Source organism: Bidens hawaiensis, unplaced genomic scaffold (genome assembly GCF_021521415.1).
Source record: "Bidens hawaiensis isolate Kalapana, Puna unplaced genomic scaffold, B.hawaiensis_p1.1 tig00001685_1, whole genome shotgun sequence".
In the NCBI taxonomy this organism is placed as follows: domain Eukaryota; kingdom Viridiplantae; phylum Streptophyta; class Magnoliopsida; order Asterales; family Asteraceae; genus Bidens; species Bidens hawaiensis.
Window position 1 is genome coordinate 538,282 of NW_027491095.1, and position 18,234 is coordinate 556,515.

Below are 18,234 nucleotides of genomic sequence, written 5' to 3' on the forward strand. Positions count from 1 at the left end.
TTAAGAAGCTGAGTTCTTAGGGTGTATTCCCTAGAGGCTGTGTGAGGAGCATAAGCACGCTCAAGAGATAACCAAAGATCACGTGAAGTATGTCCTTGAACGTGCTGGAACGACGCCTCAGAGATGGTAGAGGTAATTAACATTCGTACATGGGCATCATTCGTGACCCATGTTAAGAAATTAGGGTTGGGGTGAGACACAGGTGGGGTTGTTTCTTTACCAGAGACTGTAGCAGCTTCAATGGTTTCTGGTGGACATGGTATTGTGCCATCCACATAACCGAACAGGTTATTAGTGACCAGAAAAGGTTGTATCATCGACTTCTAGTAACCATAATTGGTTGTGATAGAGTGAACCCAAACTTGCAGGAATTATGGGAAGTTTTCTCAGCTGTAGTAATTGCAGCAAGAAGAGCCATTGTTTGGCTGGAACAAACTGCTGTAGCAAAGCTGTTGGTGGAAAAAAAAAATCTATCGATGGTTTTTTTTGTTTTTGTTTTTAGGGTTAGGAGAGGATGGTGGCTGAGGGAGGCTCTGATACCAAGATAAACTTGGTAATAAGAATATTGTATTATTGTGATTGTCATCATCATCGTACTCAGTATATCCCACCAATAGCAATGCTATGGTAGGGTCTGAGGAGGGTAAGATGTAGACAGCCTTACCTCTATCCCATAGGGATAGAGAGGCTGCTTCCGGTGAGACCCCCGGCTCGATAGTAGTTTTGCATCAAGCCTTGGACATAAGGCACATAGCACTCAATCATCGGGACACCGGCTGATCGGTGCATGTGCCCTTGTTTTTCGACTATCAACGCCACCACATAATCGGTGCATGTATTATTGTGATTGTAATTGTTACATTAAGAGAGTATATATAAAATACTATATTACACTCTAGAGTCTAGACCCTCTAATATAATATAATAATAAACAATGTCTAATAGTTCGTTTAAAAAGAAAAATTATCAAATAAATAACACTAATAGTTATAGTAAATATAGCTAACATAGAACCAATGAATTACGGATCACATTTTTTCTGAAACAGAAGAGTTTGTTGTCTTCAATTCAAAGAGAGATACCTGTATATAGTTTCTTCACTTAAATAACAAATATATTGCATAAAATAATAAAGAGAGCTGAAATACCGCTTTCACAAATAGTTTCTTCATTAAGTAAAATTATTGCTTGAAAAATCATAAAAAAGTAGAAGCAATTAGCTACCACCTTACGTACTTTAAAAAGTAAATATAGGACGCCTTCGGTTTCCAACAACAAACGCTTGACGAAGTTGCTTGTATCCCGACATGTAATGTTCCAGTGAGAAAGATAACTGCCTTATTGCTTCCCTTTTCTCTTCTGCTCTAACTGATATAACTTCCCTCTGCATTTCCACCTCACTTTCCAATTCAGTCACTTTAAGTTTCAGTTCATTTATAACCTTTTGTGCATTGTCAAATGACGAAAGTACCCTCTCATGCTCAGGCTGTAGTGAACTCAAACGGGTCTCTAGTTCTCGGACTAAATCGTCCTGACAACTTTTCTCGTCTCGAAGAGTATCAAGCTGAGCTGTCAGTCCGTCTTTCTTTAACTTCAAACCGTCCAAGTTTTTATTCAAATCATCAACCGATTGACATTTTTGCATTATCTCCATTTGCAACCTTTCAATATCAGCCTTATGTGTGCTTTTGAGTAGTGAAATTTCATACATTGACTGGTCAATCTTTGTGTTTAGCTCTGTGATTTGATCATCACGCACCGAAATATCAGCTACATATACGGATACTTCCTCTTGCAATTCTAGATTAGTTTTTCTTGCAGAATCAAGTTCATGCATCAGTTTTGAGATTTCATCTTCTGCTGCTAATAATTTCTTTCTGGATGCATCTAACTCATCTCCCATTGTTTTGATTTGAAGATTAGAGTCAGATATTACAAGTTTAAGGTCAGAAACTTGTTTCTCTAACTCAATCGCCTTCGTTTTCTCTGTTTCAAAATGGGAATTCTGAGTTTTGATGTCTGATTCATTTTCTTGGATCTTTTGTTTCAAATTAGTGTTTTCTTGAGATAAAGTTTGAAACTTTTTGTTCAAGGTAACCAGCTCATCTTCTAAAGCTGAAATCTTTTGAAGTAAAACGGTTGTTTGCTTGCTGTCTTTGACTTTCAATGAATCTTCACCACCATTGACTGGTGAAATCAGAAGCTTGTTGGTAGAGATGAAAGATTCTGAATCAGAATCTGATGATAATGAGAAGGAAGACTCGGAGCCTTCACTTCTAGAAGCATAAGAACCGCCACCACATGAGCTTGAGACATCAAAACCAATAGGTGTTCTGAATTTTTGTGTGTTGCTCATCTGATCAGGTGTAAACATTTGAGTAACTTGAGGAGAGCTTGAATCAGATACATCAAGATGTTGCTTTTTGATCAACTGAACATGTTGGTTAACCAACACTCCATGCATGCGCAATAACTCTGTTACGTGCGTTGACAATTTAGACTTTTTGTCATCATAAACTTCAGCTGTCATTTCAGAGAAGTTCCCATCTTGTTCTATCAGCTTAAGGATTTCTTTGGCACATTTCTCGAACCCTAGTTGTCAAGAAATTTCAAGCTCGATTAGACGAAAGAGTAAAGTATCATTATATCTGTAAATGAATGAACTAATGAAGTATGATGCCCAAGTTGACTGATTTATTTATGTCATAATCATTTTGAAATTATTAGTTTAATTTACCATATGCCAAAATATATGAAAAATGTCTAAACCAATAAACCCTCACCTTGAACATTTTCTTCAAGACATACAGAAATTGCAGGATTAATCTGACTGCCGTCCCCTGTCACCAGTGCTTTTGATTCAACGCCCTCCATATAACGAGACTAAATGCCTGCAATAACAAATATCATACAGTAAAATTAACATGATTAAATGATGTTTAAGTTCAACAATTCAGTAAAAAATGCAAGAACATAGAAACAACATGAAAATAACATTGGGCGCTTATGTGTGCATCGTACCCGAACATTTACTAGTAACTGCACACATGATAGGTTCAGAATCAGAACCTTCAGCTTTTTAAACAATTTTTATCAGTATAACCTGACTACTTAAAATCATCTAACATAAAATTAAATACCTATAGCCAACACTTAAAAATTAAAACATAGAAAAAACAAATAAAACATAACAAATCCAGTGTAGTACATATCGCGATTAATCGGAAATCGGAGTGCTACCGATTCAATTTCACCTAATCGGTACCAGTTAAATCTATAAAAAAAAATTGGTCAAGTTTCGGTCAAAATGACTATTTGAAAATTTATATGTAAAATTTTGTAGTATACATAGTTTTGAAAAATTAAATATTATATTCCAGTCCGTTAGCACCTAGCGAGTTCTACGACACTAATTGTGATGGTTTAAGCCTTTTGAATTAACACTAACATGCAACTTCTAGATCCAAAACAACACAACACGATAAACCAAATAAATAACTTTAATTATCAATTCAATTCAATCGAATCGAAGCGATGCTAATGGTAACCAACATATAAGATAATGAAAACAACATAACACAACAATCGGACCATCACATATCACTACTAATCATAATCAACATTCAATTATCCACAACAAATAGAAACACAGATTCAACTAACCTTACACGAAAACTGAACCGGATTCACTGGCAAAAAACAAACTTTCAGAAAGCTTATTCTAGGGTTTAATTTAAGAAAACTAATAATAAAATGAAGACAAGTAGAAATGTGTGATATCCGAACATCAAGAAGAATACGGATGTTACCCGCCTTTTGGCCGTTTGAATTTGAAGTCACTAAAATACCCCTCTGGTTTTTAAAATTATTAGATGATTAAGGAGGAGATGTGAGGGGTAGTTATGGTATTTGAGTTGGAGACAGCTAAGTGACATCAATAATTGAATGGCCCATTTGTGATTTGGGCCGCTCAATGCGTATATTTCGAAATTTTGGAATTTGTAAAGCGGGAAGAAATGTTTTAATATTAGTGGTAATTATTTTTCCTGTTTTGTGATTGTGATTTAATAATTAAATATATGTTTGTGAATATTTTTTGCAAATGAAATAAATACATGGATCAAAATAAATTATATTTATGATTTTGTAACGACTAGAAATCATCAAATAAAGATTGATATAATAAATCATCAAATTATTTTTTTATTTTTGAATGGCTAATTTTATTGATGAGATTAAAATATCTAGACTAGTAAGTTGCTAGGCTAGACACAACATTACACCTTGATGGTTTGATATGTGTAAACAGATGAAAACGCACACTAATTCTCCCAATTCAAACCCATGAGTTTTCTTTTATTACTCATCCAAAGGTCTTTTAATATTATTTAGGATACCTCTATATGTTAAAATATATTTTTCCAAACATCCGTCATTTGAAATTGAAGATGTCTTCTTGACATCCGGCATTTCAAATGTATCCAAAACTAAAGATTTTCCTATTTTATTTTTTTTCGTAATATGTAATGTCTTTTTTGGTCTGTTATATATCCAAAACTAATCCAAATATTCAGTTACAATAAATTCAAAAAAATATACTAATGCTGAGTAATTGAACAAATCATAGGTATAAAAATGATACTTAACTATGAAATTATCAATTAATAGATGATGTTAGAAAAAAAAATACTAAAATAACATTTTTTTGAAATGTCATGAATTTAAAATTGGTAATAAAGTTACCTAATTGAGTAAACCACTTATATGAATAGTGGAGACTAGACAAGCGATTCACACTTTGGATTCTTTACGAATGATAATGCTGATCAGTATGCACTCGTGGAGACTAGACAAGCGAAAGTGGCTGAACCACATGATATCCATATATAGTGGTTCCTGGAAAACACTAAAATCCACACACAAGTACACAACACAACGATACAAATAAGTGAATAACCTTCTAGCTCGCTATGTGCGGTAGCAGTTGGACCACGTACGTACACTGTCCTATAGATTCCCATGGCCCATATTGCTCTTTCTTTTTAACTACTCTTCTCTGCCAAAAAGATGAAAGAATGTGAATATAGGATGGCAGGGATAGAGTCAAAGAAGCCACACTTTGTGTTCATCCATGGTGTGGGTGGTGGAAGCTGGTGTTGGTACAAGATTAAATGTCTTATGACCAACTCCGGGTACACCGTCACGTGTATAGACTTGAAAGGCGCTGGGATCGACACCTCTGATCCCAATAAGATCCTCTCGTTTGATGATTACAATAAGCCACTTATCGACTTCTTGTCATCATTGCCTGACCATGAACAAGTGGTTTTGGTCGGGCATAGTGCGGGAGGTTTAAGCGTCACGGATGCTAGTCACAAATTTCCTATGAAAATTTGCCTTGCGATTTATATCGCCGCCACCATGTTAAAACACGGATTTTTGACTCAACAAGATATTGAAGATGTAAGTTACTTGTTTTTTCTTTAATCGTTATTCGTCCATCCTAAAAGCATTGTTTCATATATATAAATTTGTTAGGGCGTCCCTGATGTATCCGAGTTTGGAGAGGTTTATGATTTCGAATTCGGATTAGGCCCCGATGAACCTCCCACTAGTGCAATTGTTAAAAAAGAATTACAACGAAAACTTATCTACAATATGAGTCCTTTAGAGGTATGTGTACGTTATAATTAATAAGCTTTACCTATATATTGAATAAAATTTGTTACATTTAATTAATGATTGCTAGGACGTTACGTTGGCTGCAATGCTACTAAGACCAACGCCGGTTTATGCATTACAAAGAGCCAGGTTCAAAGAAGGAACCGAGGGTGTCGAAAAGGTGCCGCGTGTATACATCAAGACGGTGTATGATAGAGTTGTTAAACCCGAGCAACAAGATAGGATGATTGCAAAATGGCCACCTTCAAATGTATATGTAATAGAAAGTGACCATAGTCCCAATTTATCTAATCCTTTTGTGTTGTGTGGCATATTAATTAATGCTTATGCATCTTCGGGTCATACTTGTACTTGTACCTAGAAGATCTATGCGGTTATAGTTTGGTTCTCTTGTATCATGTCTTGTACACAATAAAAACAATTTTTGAAAATGGGAATCACATGAAGTCCCTTTTTCTATGACACGTTGTATACATACAAGCCTCATGCGTGCAGTCATAAAGAAATCTAAAAATAGAATAAAATAGAAAGTGATTCTTCTATCCTAAAGTTCAGTAATTAACAAGACTTAATTAAACTATACAAAATTAATAAATAAATAAATATATAGAATGTTACAAATTACTAGAAAAAATGAACATTGTTGACTTCTTGGAACCAAAAGACATAAATAGATGTCAAAAGGCATAAACAGAGCCTAAAATGCATAATGACTAAAACTCAATAACTTTAAAAACTATTGATTAAAAATGTTTATTCTTGTAATTTTTTCAATCTAATAATACATTTTTTTTTAAAAAAAGTACGTCCTATTTTTAGCATTTTGTTATCATGTTTTATTTCCTACTATTTCAATACAATTCACTAACCGCGTTAAGTATTTTCACGGACGGTGAAAATAAGACTAAAGGTCTTAAAGCCGGATTGTATATCCGACTAACAAAAGTTATACTCGTACTATAGGTGCGAGATAGCAAGAGAATAACTCACGGACGGTGTTGGAAACCGATCCCTATCAAAAGGTGAATACGATCCACTTTTATAAACTTGTTTTCAAGATATCAAAAGGCACAAACGGATGTCAAAAAGCACAAACTGAGTCCAAAAGGCACAAACGAATCCTAAAATGCACGAATAGAACCTAAAAAACATAAATGGAAACCAAAGGGCACAAAGGGGGCCCAAAAGGCACAAAGAGATGTAAAAAAGCACAAACGAAGACCGAAAGGCACAAAAGGAACCCAAAGGACACAAACAAAGCCTAAAAGGCACAAACGAGGCCCGAAAGGCACAAACATAACCAAAAAGGCACAAACATATGTCAAAAGGCACAAACGAATGTCAAAATGCACAAACGAATCCTAAAAGGCATGAATAAATCCAAAAAACACAAACGGGTCCCAAAAGGTAAAAGAGACGTAAAAAGGCACAAACAGAGCCGAAAAGACACAAATGGAGCCCATCATCCCAAAGACACAAACGAAACTCAAAAGGCACAAACAAAGCTCAAAATGCACAAACATAGCCCCAAAGGCACAAACGGAGCCAAAAAGGCACCAACATAGCCCAAAAGGCACAAACGGAGCCCAAAACGCACAAACGGATGTCAAAAGGCACAAACAGAGCCTAAAAGACACAAACGGTATGTTGTCCAATTACAACGTTGCGTATAAGTTGCTTTACGCTAACAAATTGTGCAATTATTATATTGCGTGCATACTGTTAATGATGCATCTAAAATCACCTTTTATGTCATGTACTAGTACACCCTCTTCTGAAAATGCACATTCTACCACCTAAATAGTAAATACTTTACAAATACTTAGTATAGAAACCGAGATTTATATATACATATATTGTACACATGCTAATTGTTTGAAACAATATTATAGACGTCATGATCGTACACATCCATAGGTATTACGTTTGACCTGAGTTGTACGTTGTACAAGTTGGTATACATATAGGTTTTTTTTTAGTTTGACCAACTCAATTTTCGTGAAATCCTAATCAAGTCAATGCTCTAAATATTACTCCATCAAAGTCGGCGATTAACCCAGGTAAGGGAAAAAGCCAAAAGAGCACAAGCTTTTAAAGTCAAATCCTTTCAACTTGGTAAAGATATTATTTTTTTAAACTGAGTGTCATTGCTTAAAAATCAGCTTGGCTGTAAACAAGCTGACTCGGCTCGGCTCGGTTTGCAAACAATTGAGTTTAAGCTTGACCATGGCTTACCTCGGATCAGCTTGTTTAAATATGTTAAACTTTATTTTAATCTTAGTTTAAATATGATATATTTTGTTAGTGTATCTTGTTTTAATCTTGAAATTTTGTTAGCGGTTATTATTTCTTTTTAAGGATTTATTGTAATTATATGTTTATTTCCATTTAAAACGTCTTTTTAAAATAAATATTGGTAAAGCCAACACTCCTAGTCGAAATTGTATTGAATTATGGTTGTTCAGATAGTTCAAAGTCTCAAACCTCGTTGAAAAACGGTCGCTTGAAAACGACTTGGTGGTAAACGAGTTGGATTGATTGATTTGTAATCGATCTGAGTTCAAGCATAAATCTGGCTCGGCTTATGAACAACCTTTCTGCTGACCCTAATAATTCATTAACTCAAAAACTGTTAATACAATCGATCTATCTGTTCTGTTGGTTCAGTAGAGTAAACTAACAAAAATACACAAACTGGCCTATTAGCTCAGTTGGTTAGAGCGTCGTGCTAATAACGCGAAGGTCGCAGGTTCGAGGCCTGCATGGGCCAAATTTTATTTTTGCAATATTACTTTAAAGTTAAACGATTCATACTTTTGTAACATAAGATTATGCAATAAAATCTACTCATATATAACTTAAATGAAGGAAGAGTATATATAAATAGGAATATTATACAACCAAATTTCAAACCAACAAAACTGAAAATCCTAACAATAACATAACAACTTAATTTCATCAACTCCCAACCCAAACCAATTATTCACGGAGTTTGCGCATTTGATCCTTTAGACCGATTATCCTCCGAAGAATACCTATGTTCGGAAGAATCCGACGAGCGCAAGTCACCAATCATTTTAACAACATCATCCATAGACGGTCTCATATCAGAAACCCGAGCCACACACGCCAGCCCAATCTGAAGCATCTGCACCATCTCTTCTTCAACATGTGGGTGCTTCATAAGTTCCTCATCAAACACCTCAGCGGTCCATTCTTCACGAACCACTGACCGCACCCACCTTGGCAGGTCAACCACCTCATCATGACCCGAAGCTGGTAGAGGTGATTTACCTGTCAAAAGCTCTAGTAGCAATACACCGAAGCTGTAAACGTCTGACTTTTGAGTGAACTTCTGTGTCTCGGCTGTTTCTGGTGCGTAGTATCCAATGTAACGAGATTTTGTGGGAGGAAAGTTCATTAATGGAGCTAAGCCCAGATCGGATATGCAGCCGTTGAAGTCGGTTGAGAGAAGGATGTTTGATGATTTGATGTTTCCGTGTGCGAATCTTGAACCGCCTTCTGAATGGATATGTGAAAGGCCTTTTGCAGCTCCTAGTGATATCTTGACTCTTGTTTCCCAATCTAATGGTGTTCTTCCTATGCCTCTATTTCCTGTTGAAAATATATGGTGTTAGATGTATAACTAATTAAACTACAGAATTTATAATCTACATATATTAAAAATCAGGACGTTCTACTTTATACATATTAAAACTTTGGCTTTTATCTAAAAGAGCGAGCCAGTGAGCCGAGCTTACACTTGGCAAACCCAACCAGACCCAACAGAATCATCCGTTACCCAACCCGACCATTTTGCCACTTGCATTATTAACTAGAGAATAAAAAAAATGATCGACGAACTTTCATTACCGTGCAAAAGTGCAGATAAGCTTCCAGCAAGCATATACTCATAAACAAGCAGCTTCTCATCTTTTGAATAATAATAAGCACACAATGGCACAATATTCGGGTGTCGTCCCATTCTCCCCACAAACTCAATATGCTGTTCAAAGTCCTTCTTAGCAACCCCGATTTCTCTCACTCGTTTAACAACCACGGTTGTACTCTCATCAAGTATAGCCTTATACGCGGTTCCATAACTACCCTTGCCAAGAACTTCAGCTGATGCCCTCAACAAATCCTCAAGATCAAAGTTATAACTACTTCCTTCGAAAAACACTAACTTATTCTTCTCGGCTGCTTGCACACCGCTCCCAAAGTCGTCAGACTTCTCGTTTTTCCCGGGTGGGACCGCCTTTACAGTTAACTCACCAACCGAATCCTCGTCTTTCTTTTTCAAGAAACAAAAAAATAATATCGCTAGTAGGATAACAAGTACAAAACTGCCTATACCAATGGCTAGGATCACACCAAGGCTGAGTTTTTTGTTATGTTTCTTAAGCGTGTTAACGGGGTAACTAGGAGACGAAGATGCGCATGGGGTTAATGGGAGCCCACATAAGAAAGAGTTCCCTAAAAATGATGAAACAGGAAATTTTTGTAGGGAAGACGGTATTGACCCGTTAAGCGAGTTATGACTAACGTTTAAAAGCCGAAGCCTAGTAATGTTTAGCTCGGGTACAGGTCCTGTAAACGAGTTTAACTGGAGGTTTAACGAAGTCAAACGGGTCAAATTGGTCAGCGTTCGAGGGATGTTTCCAGAAAACGAGTTAAACGAGAGGTCTAATATGCTTAACTGAGGTGAAAGAGGGGTAGAAATATCACCCGAAAAGTTATTATTTTGAAGGTAAAGAAACTGGAGTGAAGGAATGGAGAGTATATCATTCGGAAGCGACCCGTTAAGGAAATTGGATCTTAGACTTAATATTCTAAGAGCATCTAGTTTTCCTATGCTGTTTTGAGGAATCGGGCCGAATAGCCCGTGGCCCGGGAGATGAATGGCTATAACGCGTGTTCCTTCATTGTTGCAAGTGATTCCAACCCATGAAGTGCAAATGGGAACTGTGGAATTCCAGTTAAGTTTTCTTACGTGTGGGACCGATGAAGCGAATTGTAGAAGAGCCCGCGCATCAGAGCGGATGTCACCAATTGCCACACAAAGATTATGCAGTTGGAAGATAATAGTAGCAATTGCTAAAATATGTAATATAATTGAGTTCTTCATTGTGCATATATGTAACTACATAAAGATGAACTTAGCTCTACTATATCTTGGCTGAAAAACAAAACACAAAATTATTTTTAACATATTATATTAAGCAAATGAAATTTATATGCAATGATTAATCTAACACAAATAGAAAAAGACTGCAATGAAATGGTTGTTACCTTCAAGAACTGGAAAATAGAAGCTTCAAACTTTGGTAGAAGATAGCTCCTACTGTGAACAAGTACTTGCTTTTTTTTCTTTTTCCAAATGTGAAAAAAGTAGAGAACAATTATTTAAGCTTTAGCTTTACATTAAAAAGTGCAAACTTTAATTTTCCAAGAATAAACAAACTTAAAGAAATAAAGAATCATTTTCATTGAAAAAGATAAAGGTAGTTTAGATCTTTCTCATCCATTCAACTAATAATTAAGTCTGATAGATTAACAAGCAAGAAATGAACAGAACATACTGAAAATTAAGAAGCAATAATAATAAAATAATAAACTTTATAAAGTAAATCAAACAAGAAAAGAGAATAATAAACAGAGAGAATCTGAAAGCCTTAAGAAAAGAAGAATCACTGATGGAAAGAAAAAGCAAAAGGTCACGAAATTCTTAGTCATAAAGAAAACAATATTATTATATTATTTTCAAGAATCCAATGCATACTCTTTGTTACAATAAAGGGTAAGCATACTTAACAATATTAACATTACTGTCTATACAATATTTGTATGATGAATTGACTTCACAGCTAAAATCATGCTATATCAACACACCAGGACAAAAAGTGGACTCACCAGGCGTGCATGTTTCATTGGGACCAAAAATGGAAACAAAGCTGCTGACAAACAAATAACTGTCATTATTTGGTCATGTCCTATGTTTTGTAAATTAATCAAGTAATTGTGAAATATATGTCATAATATCATATTAACTATTAATAGCAGCAAAGCATCAACTCAGCCTACTCATTATACAAAGTGCTAGTCCATGAGATCTCCTAAAAGCTTGCCAGTCTGGACTCATCATGATTCTCTTATTTTGTGCCATATTCAGCTTCAACTTGATCCAACCAAATGATGTTGTGTTGCTAAAAGTCATGTGATCTTAGATCTGAAAGCAAGCACATAGATATATTAATACAGTTAATAGTCAGTTATACATAAGTTATAACACCAAGCTCAGTATGAAGAGAACAATGTAAAGTTACAGGAAGTTATGCACGAGTACAGCTGGTAACGAAAATGTCAGAATACCAATATGTAGGGGTGTAAACGAGCCAAGCCGCTCGTGAGCTACTCGAGATCGACTCGTCAAAAACTTGAATTGAGCTGAGCTTAAATGAGCTTGAGCCTAAAAATAAGCATGTTTAATGAACAAGCTTGAGCTTCACTAGTCGTGCTCGACCGGCTTGAGAGCCTCAACGTGCTTTAAATCTATATAATTTTTAATATATTAGCCATATAAATTTATAAAATATTTATCATTATATATAAAGTTATGAGAAACAAAAGTAATAATATTATATATAAAATATATAACTAAAATATATACAAAAAATAAGTTTAGTATATAAAAAAATAAACGAGTAGAGCCTGATCAGCCAAGATCGAAAGCCTACTCATGAGCCGAGCATGTGATTTGCTCGGTTCGGCTTGTTTACATCATGCCGTTGCCTTCCAATAAAGTTAGGGATCTACATTCCGCACAAATTGACCTTGATAAGCCTCCATCATCATATTATTTACACATTCACTGGTAGAATGGAAACAAATATGGATCAAATTTCTGATGATTCTCTCTTTGACCTTAATTTCACACATGATAACCTATAAAGTAATGAAATGCAGAAAACTAGATCTACAGGAACAGTGAGAGTGAGTCTTCATAATCTGTATTGGTCAATCTATGAAAATTTCAACTCTTATATAATAACATTATCACAGTATTAGGGGAGAGATAACGTACAAATGAATATATCGTACAAACAATACGATGTAATGAAAAAAAGGGCGCCATGGCAATATTATAAATACTATTACTCTAGTTTATTTTCCCAGTAATTACGAAAATGTCACCGCCTACACGTGTTGTTAGTTCTAAATTATAATTTTGTTGGACTTAACTACGAAACAAATCTTTGTTTCTTCTGATCTCGAAAACAACGAACATTGACAATATCAATGGCAATTCTATATATGTATACAACAATTAATTAACATACTCTTAATGATCATCTCTACATGTAAATGACAATATCAATTGCAACTTTCAGTACCTCATTCGTCGGCTCAATTAGACACTTAAACAACGTCAAATCTACGCCATGCAGCAACCCATCATCAAGTGGCTGTTCTACATTAATTGCTAATCTTTATTTTCCTGGTCATAAAACAAGAAGGCGGTCGACAGTAGCCGTGTCTGCAAAGTTTAAGGGAACGCAAATGCGAGAGAAGAAGCTGGCGGAGATGATAGAGAGCAAAGTGACGGAAGCGAAGGAGGTGTGTGCTGGAGATGAAGGTTCGGATGAGTGTAAGGTGGCGTGGGATGAGGTGGAGGAAATTAGTCAGGCGAAAGCGCATCTACGGGTGAAGCTGGAGCATGAAGAGGATCCGCTTGAAGCGTTTTGCTCCGGGAACCCGGAGACGGAGGAGTGTAGCGTTTGTGATGATTGATCGGAGAACTCATGTTAACCGGCGGGAAATCTTTTATGTGTTTGGATTGCTTTGCCTTTTTCTCTTTGGTTTTTGAATATGAATCTATTGTTAAATAAATAAATGTTAGCACTTGACTCTTGCCTGAAATTTGTTCATTTTCATACAAACTAACAAAGAGCTCTACCATACTGCATATTTTGTTTAATACATTGTTGAAAAGCCATGTTAGCATTTGATTCTTTTCCAGAAATTGTTCAATTTCATACAAACTAACAAATGTTGTCTACCAAATCTGTAATGCAACCAACTTCATACTTATTTTTACCCGTTTCTCAAGAGTCGGGCTAACCGACTCAAAAGCCGATCTTCCAATATACCCTAACAAGTAACAACATTTGTGACTCGATTCAATCCGGCCTTTGTCCCAATTACAATGGTACGAAGTATGAACAGCTGGTTGTAAAGAAAACATCAAAAAACAACAAATCGGATGGGGAAAAAAGGGATCACTATGAGCCCTCTCTTTCAATCTTTTCAAGTTCTTCACGGTGTTTTCTCTCGGCGTCCTCAAGTTCTCTTTCTGCATCTTCTCTGTCCTCTTTGATGTCACGCGCTTCAAATTCTTTAGCTGCCGCCATTGCTTTAACCACGGGATCTCTTAGTTCTGAAATCAACCCACCACCGACTCTGTATTCTTCTTCATCTCCGATCAGGAATATCCGCTGATCGGGCCCACTTGCCATTGGAATGTCAACTGATAGCAACTTCATATCATACTGCCAAAAGCAGTAGACACTAGTTAGAACATGAACAATTAATAATTACTTCTTGTAAATAATATAAATTAATAATAATATATGTTCAAAATGTATTACAGAGAATGGGAAGAAGAAAAGAAGAAATCACCAAAACAGCCTTTCTTACCATGAAAATTACCCTCTAGCCTTCAACTTCTCTTTTCAACAAAATGACCATTGAATGAATTTTCAAATACAGTACATTATAAGCAAAATCAATTAATATAATATTTACTTGTACTTATTTACTTTAAACATTATTAAAAAACAATAAACCAAGTAATTCTCACTACATATACTCATGTAATAAAACAATTTATAGAAAATCTAATTAATCTTCATTATTTTTCATGCAACTTAATGACATACTTAAAAGAGTGATATGTAACTAGCTTGTTCTTTATTACGTCAATTTAGCTTCGCTAATAAATTTTGAATTGTACTTCAATGCACGAATATTAACTAAATCCTCTTATACTTATGCAATATAAAATGTTACCATTTTAAAGCTAGTATCTAAAAAAAATTAATAGAATATAGAAACTCGTATATTATCGTATCATATTTAGTTTAACTAGTGAGATTATGAAGCTAACTACCTGAAAGAGAATGTGAAGTCAGAGAATTAAACAAAATATGAGATTTAAATTCATTTAACAACATATGCTTTTTAAAATTCCATAGTTTAGAAATATTTCATTATATTTATTTGAATTTAAATAAAATAAAATATTTAAATCCATCAGTTTTTTCAATATTGGTTTTAAAAACATATGTTTTTCAAAATTTCATAAGTATATGAAGAATAGGTTATATATCCATGAATAAAATCCAATTCAAAGTTCATCATATAACCTAAACTGACACTATAAACAGCAAGAAATTAAATAGTTAGATTAAGTATGCTAGCATACTAACAATATACACATCATTAACAATAATAATATAAATGTCACTAACTTTTAAGAAAACTAATGAAGGTATTTTATATTCTAAACTATTTTATTATATGAGTATACAGAGTAACAACTAATTCAAAGGCACATGTAACACAACTAGAAAGATTTAGGAAAAGTAATCAAAGGCATTAAAATGTTTAAAACCACAACTAAACACTAACCTGCCCTTTTTTGTTCTTGACTTCAACACTAACTAAACCTTTCATTTCTGCACCTCGTATTGGGAAAATAAGAAAACACCTTTTGCTTCTGAGTCCTGCTTTGAAATTTTTCAATGTTATACCACCACCTGACATAACATATGCTCTTAGATCCGATCCAGTTAGTGGAGCACCCATGATTTCAAGAATGTCTGCTGATGTGTTAAGTTTTCTCATTGCCATTCGGTAAACCTTGTCGGGGTTTATTGTGAACCTTGAACGAAGATATAATCCCTTAAGAAAAGCAAAAAATAAGGTTAAACAACTCCTCATTACATAACGTATTGGAAGGATATTATAATAAACATTAACAAGTCATAATAGGAGCCTATAACAATTATGCCCAGAAGCAAGCCACCTTATAAAGTAACTATGGTTGGCAATTTTGACCAGAACAGATAAATATGGATTAATTTGAACCCTTACTAAATTGTTAAGGTTTATCAATATACTTTGTGGGTAAAGACGAGCAGACATAGAAATAAAAAAAGGAGTGGGCTGAATTAAATAAAAAAGAACGGGCGGTTTTTATCTACGTGACTACGTCAAAAAAGCCATCGGCTTCCGTCCATCTCGTCTCCCTCCAACACAGTCGCTCAACGCCCCTTCAACTCTATAATTAACCGTGTTTTCTTTTTGGTTGTTTCTAGATCAATGCGGTTTTAGGGTTCTTATTGTTCATTTAAATCCACAATAAAATAAAATTAAACAATGATGAAGAATTAAACAAGTTCATGTTCTCCATGGTTGGTAGTAATGGAATCAACACAAATGAACCCAGTTGTTTACGGATCTGAGTTTTATGCCCCCTTTTCTTCGTCACATTCGTCCCAAAAAGATTAAATTCTTATGTTGATTCTCTAAGTTTTCTAAAGAAATCATAAGGTCGACGAAAACAGCTTTGTCGTTGATCTAAATCATACAAAAAACCTGGTAATTTTGTTTAAATTTTTGTAGTTTTTTTTCTTTTTGTTGCTTTTCTAAAAATGATTTCTAAGGTTTTCCGGTTTCTACTGATCTTTCTTTGCTTCATTTGAATCACTAAATCAATCCCTCTTTTTTTGTAAAATTTTGTTTTTATATTCGATTGAAATTTCTTTCAATTATTGTGTTTGCATTGTGATGATTTTGTGGATGCCAAACATTCCTTGAATCTAACTATCTGAACTGACTGAATCTTAAATTTTCATTATCTAATACTATATAGTCTAAGTTTAAAATTCATTGATTCAAAGAACAGTATACAGTTGAATATAAACATAGGATGTATTATCTTAACATTATTATGACGACTACACACATTTACATTTCCCTTAAGTTTATTATACTATGACATCATGGACCGTTTTGACCCGAACCTATATTGATGAGAATTCGTTCTGACCAAAATCAAACTCTACCCTTTTGTTTTGGCCTATTCTGACCAGAATCCATCCTTAACCAAGCCCATTTTGACCAGCCAGGTGCCACCCACCCGAACCGCTCGATTGCCAGTCCAAAGCTAAAAGTAACTGAGCAAGAATACCAAAACTAATGATGACCTTTCTCAAAAGCGTAATTTAAGTTTAAGAGTGTCACTGCGACAGCGTAGATAGAGGTTCGGTTGCAATTTGCTTTGAACATTAAAGACTTATCTTCTAAACTTCTAATCAATGAGGGATACAAAACCCCATCCTATAGATAATACGCTAACTGCTTACCATTAAATTCACACGTGTATGTATAGATACATGAAATTTAAGTGTAAGATTGAGCGCAACATTTTTACACCATTCTCAAAGTCCGATCCTCACGCTATATATGTCTAACGGACTAACCTATAATGGCCCGAGTGCTAAAGACAAATAAACCCCAATAGTGTTAAATGCCTAATAGCACAAATAATATCATCAATCAACAATGAAACCGAAACTCACAGCAAATGCGACGATAGCAGTCGAAAGCGCAAGAAACCCGTACTTGGCCATCCCCTCAGACAACCCAACAAAAGTATTAGCAATCCCAAACATAATCCTCCAAAGCAAAATACACACAAACACCCCACCAGCACCCACCAACACCAAACTATTCCTCCTCCAAAACGCATCAATCTGCAACCCCACCGCCTGCTTATACCTCCCGAACGCATTCGTCACAGCCTTTGTAGGCTCCTTCATCTTACCCTTCAACAAACCCACATCCAGTTTACCCAATTTCCCCAATTTCGAACCCTCGGTCGAGATGCACCTAAACCCTAAAAAAACCCTAGATAGATTCGTTTCAGTTAGTGAGTGTTGATGAATCTTGGAATTGATTGAGGGGAAATTGTGGGTTTCGTGTGGTGATGGAATCCGTGGGGTTAATTTAGGGTTTGACGAGTGAATTTGACGAATTTGATGGTGAAGGTATCGAATAAAGAGTTTGGAAGATGAGGGTTTTGACATGGTTTAGATTCACGGATGCACAAACTCGGAAGAAGAGATCAAAGGAACCGGATCAAAATGGGTTGATCGATAGCTTGATTGATCTTACTTGATTAGTCCACGGAGAAGTTGATATATTATATAGAAATACAAATACACTGGCTAGTGACTGTGTCTGTGTAGTGTGATATGAGTTTGTTGGATCATGTTATTTTTGGGCTATAGAATTTTGTCTTTGCCATATGAGGCCCAATTAAAATCGAAACCGAAACCGAAACCGAAATCGGTTAATAACTGGTATAGTATAAACTAGGGGTGGCAAAACAAACTCAAATGAGTTGTTTTGGGTTAATATGAATAACTTTTAAAATTATATAATATATTGTTACCCATTCAAGTAACCAACTTTTAGATTAATCTG

At 35.1% G+C, this 18,234-nt stretch overlaps 4 protein-coding genes and 1 non-coding gene across 6 annotated transcripts; 2 read left to right on the plus strand and 3 right to left on the minus strand.

The window, feature by feature from the left end:
* Positions 1-1,175: 1,175 nt before the first annotated feature.
* Positions 1,176-3,720, minus strand: LOC143592660 (protein NETWORKED 4A-like). 2 transcript variants are annotated; one of them, XM_077072532.1, is made up of 3 exons: positions 3,664-3,720; positions 2,784-2,891; positions 1,176-2,592 (listed from the first exon to the last, which is right to left on the minus strand). In XM_077072532.1, exons 2-3 carry the CDS (start codon positions 2,872-2,874, stop codon positions 1,238-1,240), a joined length of 1,446 nt encoding a protein of 481 aa, XP_076928647.1. In that variant the 5' UTR covers positions 2,875-2,891; positions 3,664-3,720; the 3' UTR covers positions 1,176-1,237. The 2 variants fall into 2 exon arrangements, with proteins under 2 accessions (XP_076928647.1, XP_076928653.1); XM_077072538.1 differs by lacking the exon at positions 3,664-3,720 and having other exon boundaries at positions 2,784-3,298.
* Positions 3,721-5,067: 1,347 nt separating this feature from the next.
* Positions 5,068-6,043, plus strand: LOC143591840 (methylesterase 17-like). The gene is made up of 3 exons (XM_077071924.1): positions 5,068-5,463; positions 5,539-5,673; positions 5,750-6,043. Exons 1-3 carry the CDS (start codon positions 5,068-5,070, stop codon positions 6,041-6,043), a joined length of 825 nt encoding a protein of 274 aa, XP_076928039.1.
* Positions 6,044-8,378: 2,335 nt separating this feature from the next.
* On the plus strand, positions 8,379-8,452 carry TRNAI-AAU (transfer RNA isoleucine (anticodon AAU)). Its single transcript has one exon. It is a non-coding gene; the product is annotated as a tRNA-Ile (tRNA).
* Positions 8,453-8,541: 89 nt separating this feature from the next.
* On the minus strand, positions 8,542-11,603 carry LOC143592676 (putative inactive receptor kinase At5g58300). The gene is made up of 3 exons (XM_077072546.1): positions 10,975-11,603; positions 9,556-10,861; positions 8,542-9,297 (listed from the first exon to the last, which is right to left on the minus strand). Exons 2-3 carry the CDS (start codon positions 10,808-10,810, stop codon positions 8,666-8,668), a joined length of 1,887 nt encoding a protein of 628 aa, XP_076928661.1. The 5' UTR covers positions 10,811-10,861; positions 10,975-11,603; the 3' UTR covers positions 8,542-8,665.
* A 2,120-nt stretch (positions 11,604-13,723) lies between these two features.
* LOC143590804 (uncharacterized) lies at positions 13,724-17,832 on the minus strand. Its single transcript, XM_077071173.1, has 3 exons — positions 17,328-17,832; positions 15,373-15,645; positions 13,724-14,231 (listed from the first exon to the last, which is right to left on the minus strand). Exons 1-3 carry the CDS (start codon positions 17,565-17,567, stop codon positions 13,965-13,967), a joined length of 780 nt encoding a protein of 259 aa, XP_076927288.1. The 5' UTR covers positions 17,568-17,832; the 3' UTR covers positions 13,724-13,964.
* Between the last annotated feature and the right edge of the window lie 402 nt (positions 17,833-18,234).

Coding starts and splice junctions, on each gene's coding strand:
- LOC143592660 (XM_077072532.1), bottom strand. CDS start 2,874: ATGGAGGGCGTTGAATCAAAAGCACTGGTGACAGGGGACGGCAGTCAG. Junction 2,593..2,783: donor TCTTGAAGAAAATGTTCAAG/GTGAGGGTTTAT, acceptor CTTGACAACTAG/GGTTCGAGAAATGTGCCAAA.
- LOC143591840 (XM_077071924.1), top strand. CDS start 5,068: ATGAAAGAATGTGAATATAGGATGGCAGGGATAGAGTCAAAGAAGCCA. Junction 5,464..5,538: donor CTCAACAAGATATTGAAGAT/GTAAGTTACTTG, acceptor TAAATTTGTTAG/GGCGTCCCTGATGTATCCGA. Junction 5,674..5,749: donor ACAATATGAGTCCTTTAGAG/GTATGTGTACGT, acceptor AATGATTGCTAG/GACGTTACGTTGGCTGCAAT.
- LOC143592676 (XM_077072546.1), bottom strand. CDS start 10,810: ATGAAGAACTCAATTATATTACATATTTTAGCAATTGCTACTATTATC. Junction 9,298..9,555: donor CTTATCTGCACTTTTGCACG/GTAATGAAAGTT, acceptor TATTTTCAACAG/GAAATAGAGGCATAGGAAGA.
- LOC143590804 (XM_077071173.1), bottom strand. CDS start 17,567: ATGAAGGAGCCTACAAAGGCTGTGACGAATGCGTTCGGGAGGTATAAG. Junction 15,646..17,327: donor CTGCTATCGTCGCATTTGCT/GTGAGTTTCGGT, acceptor GCTTTTCTTAAG/GGATTATATCTTCGTTCAAG. Junction 14,232..15,372: donor TCAAGAACAAAAAAGGGCAG/GTTAGTGTTTAG, acceptor TGCTTTTGGCAG/TATGATATGAAGTTGCTATC.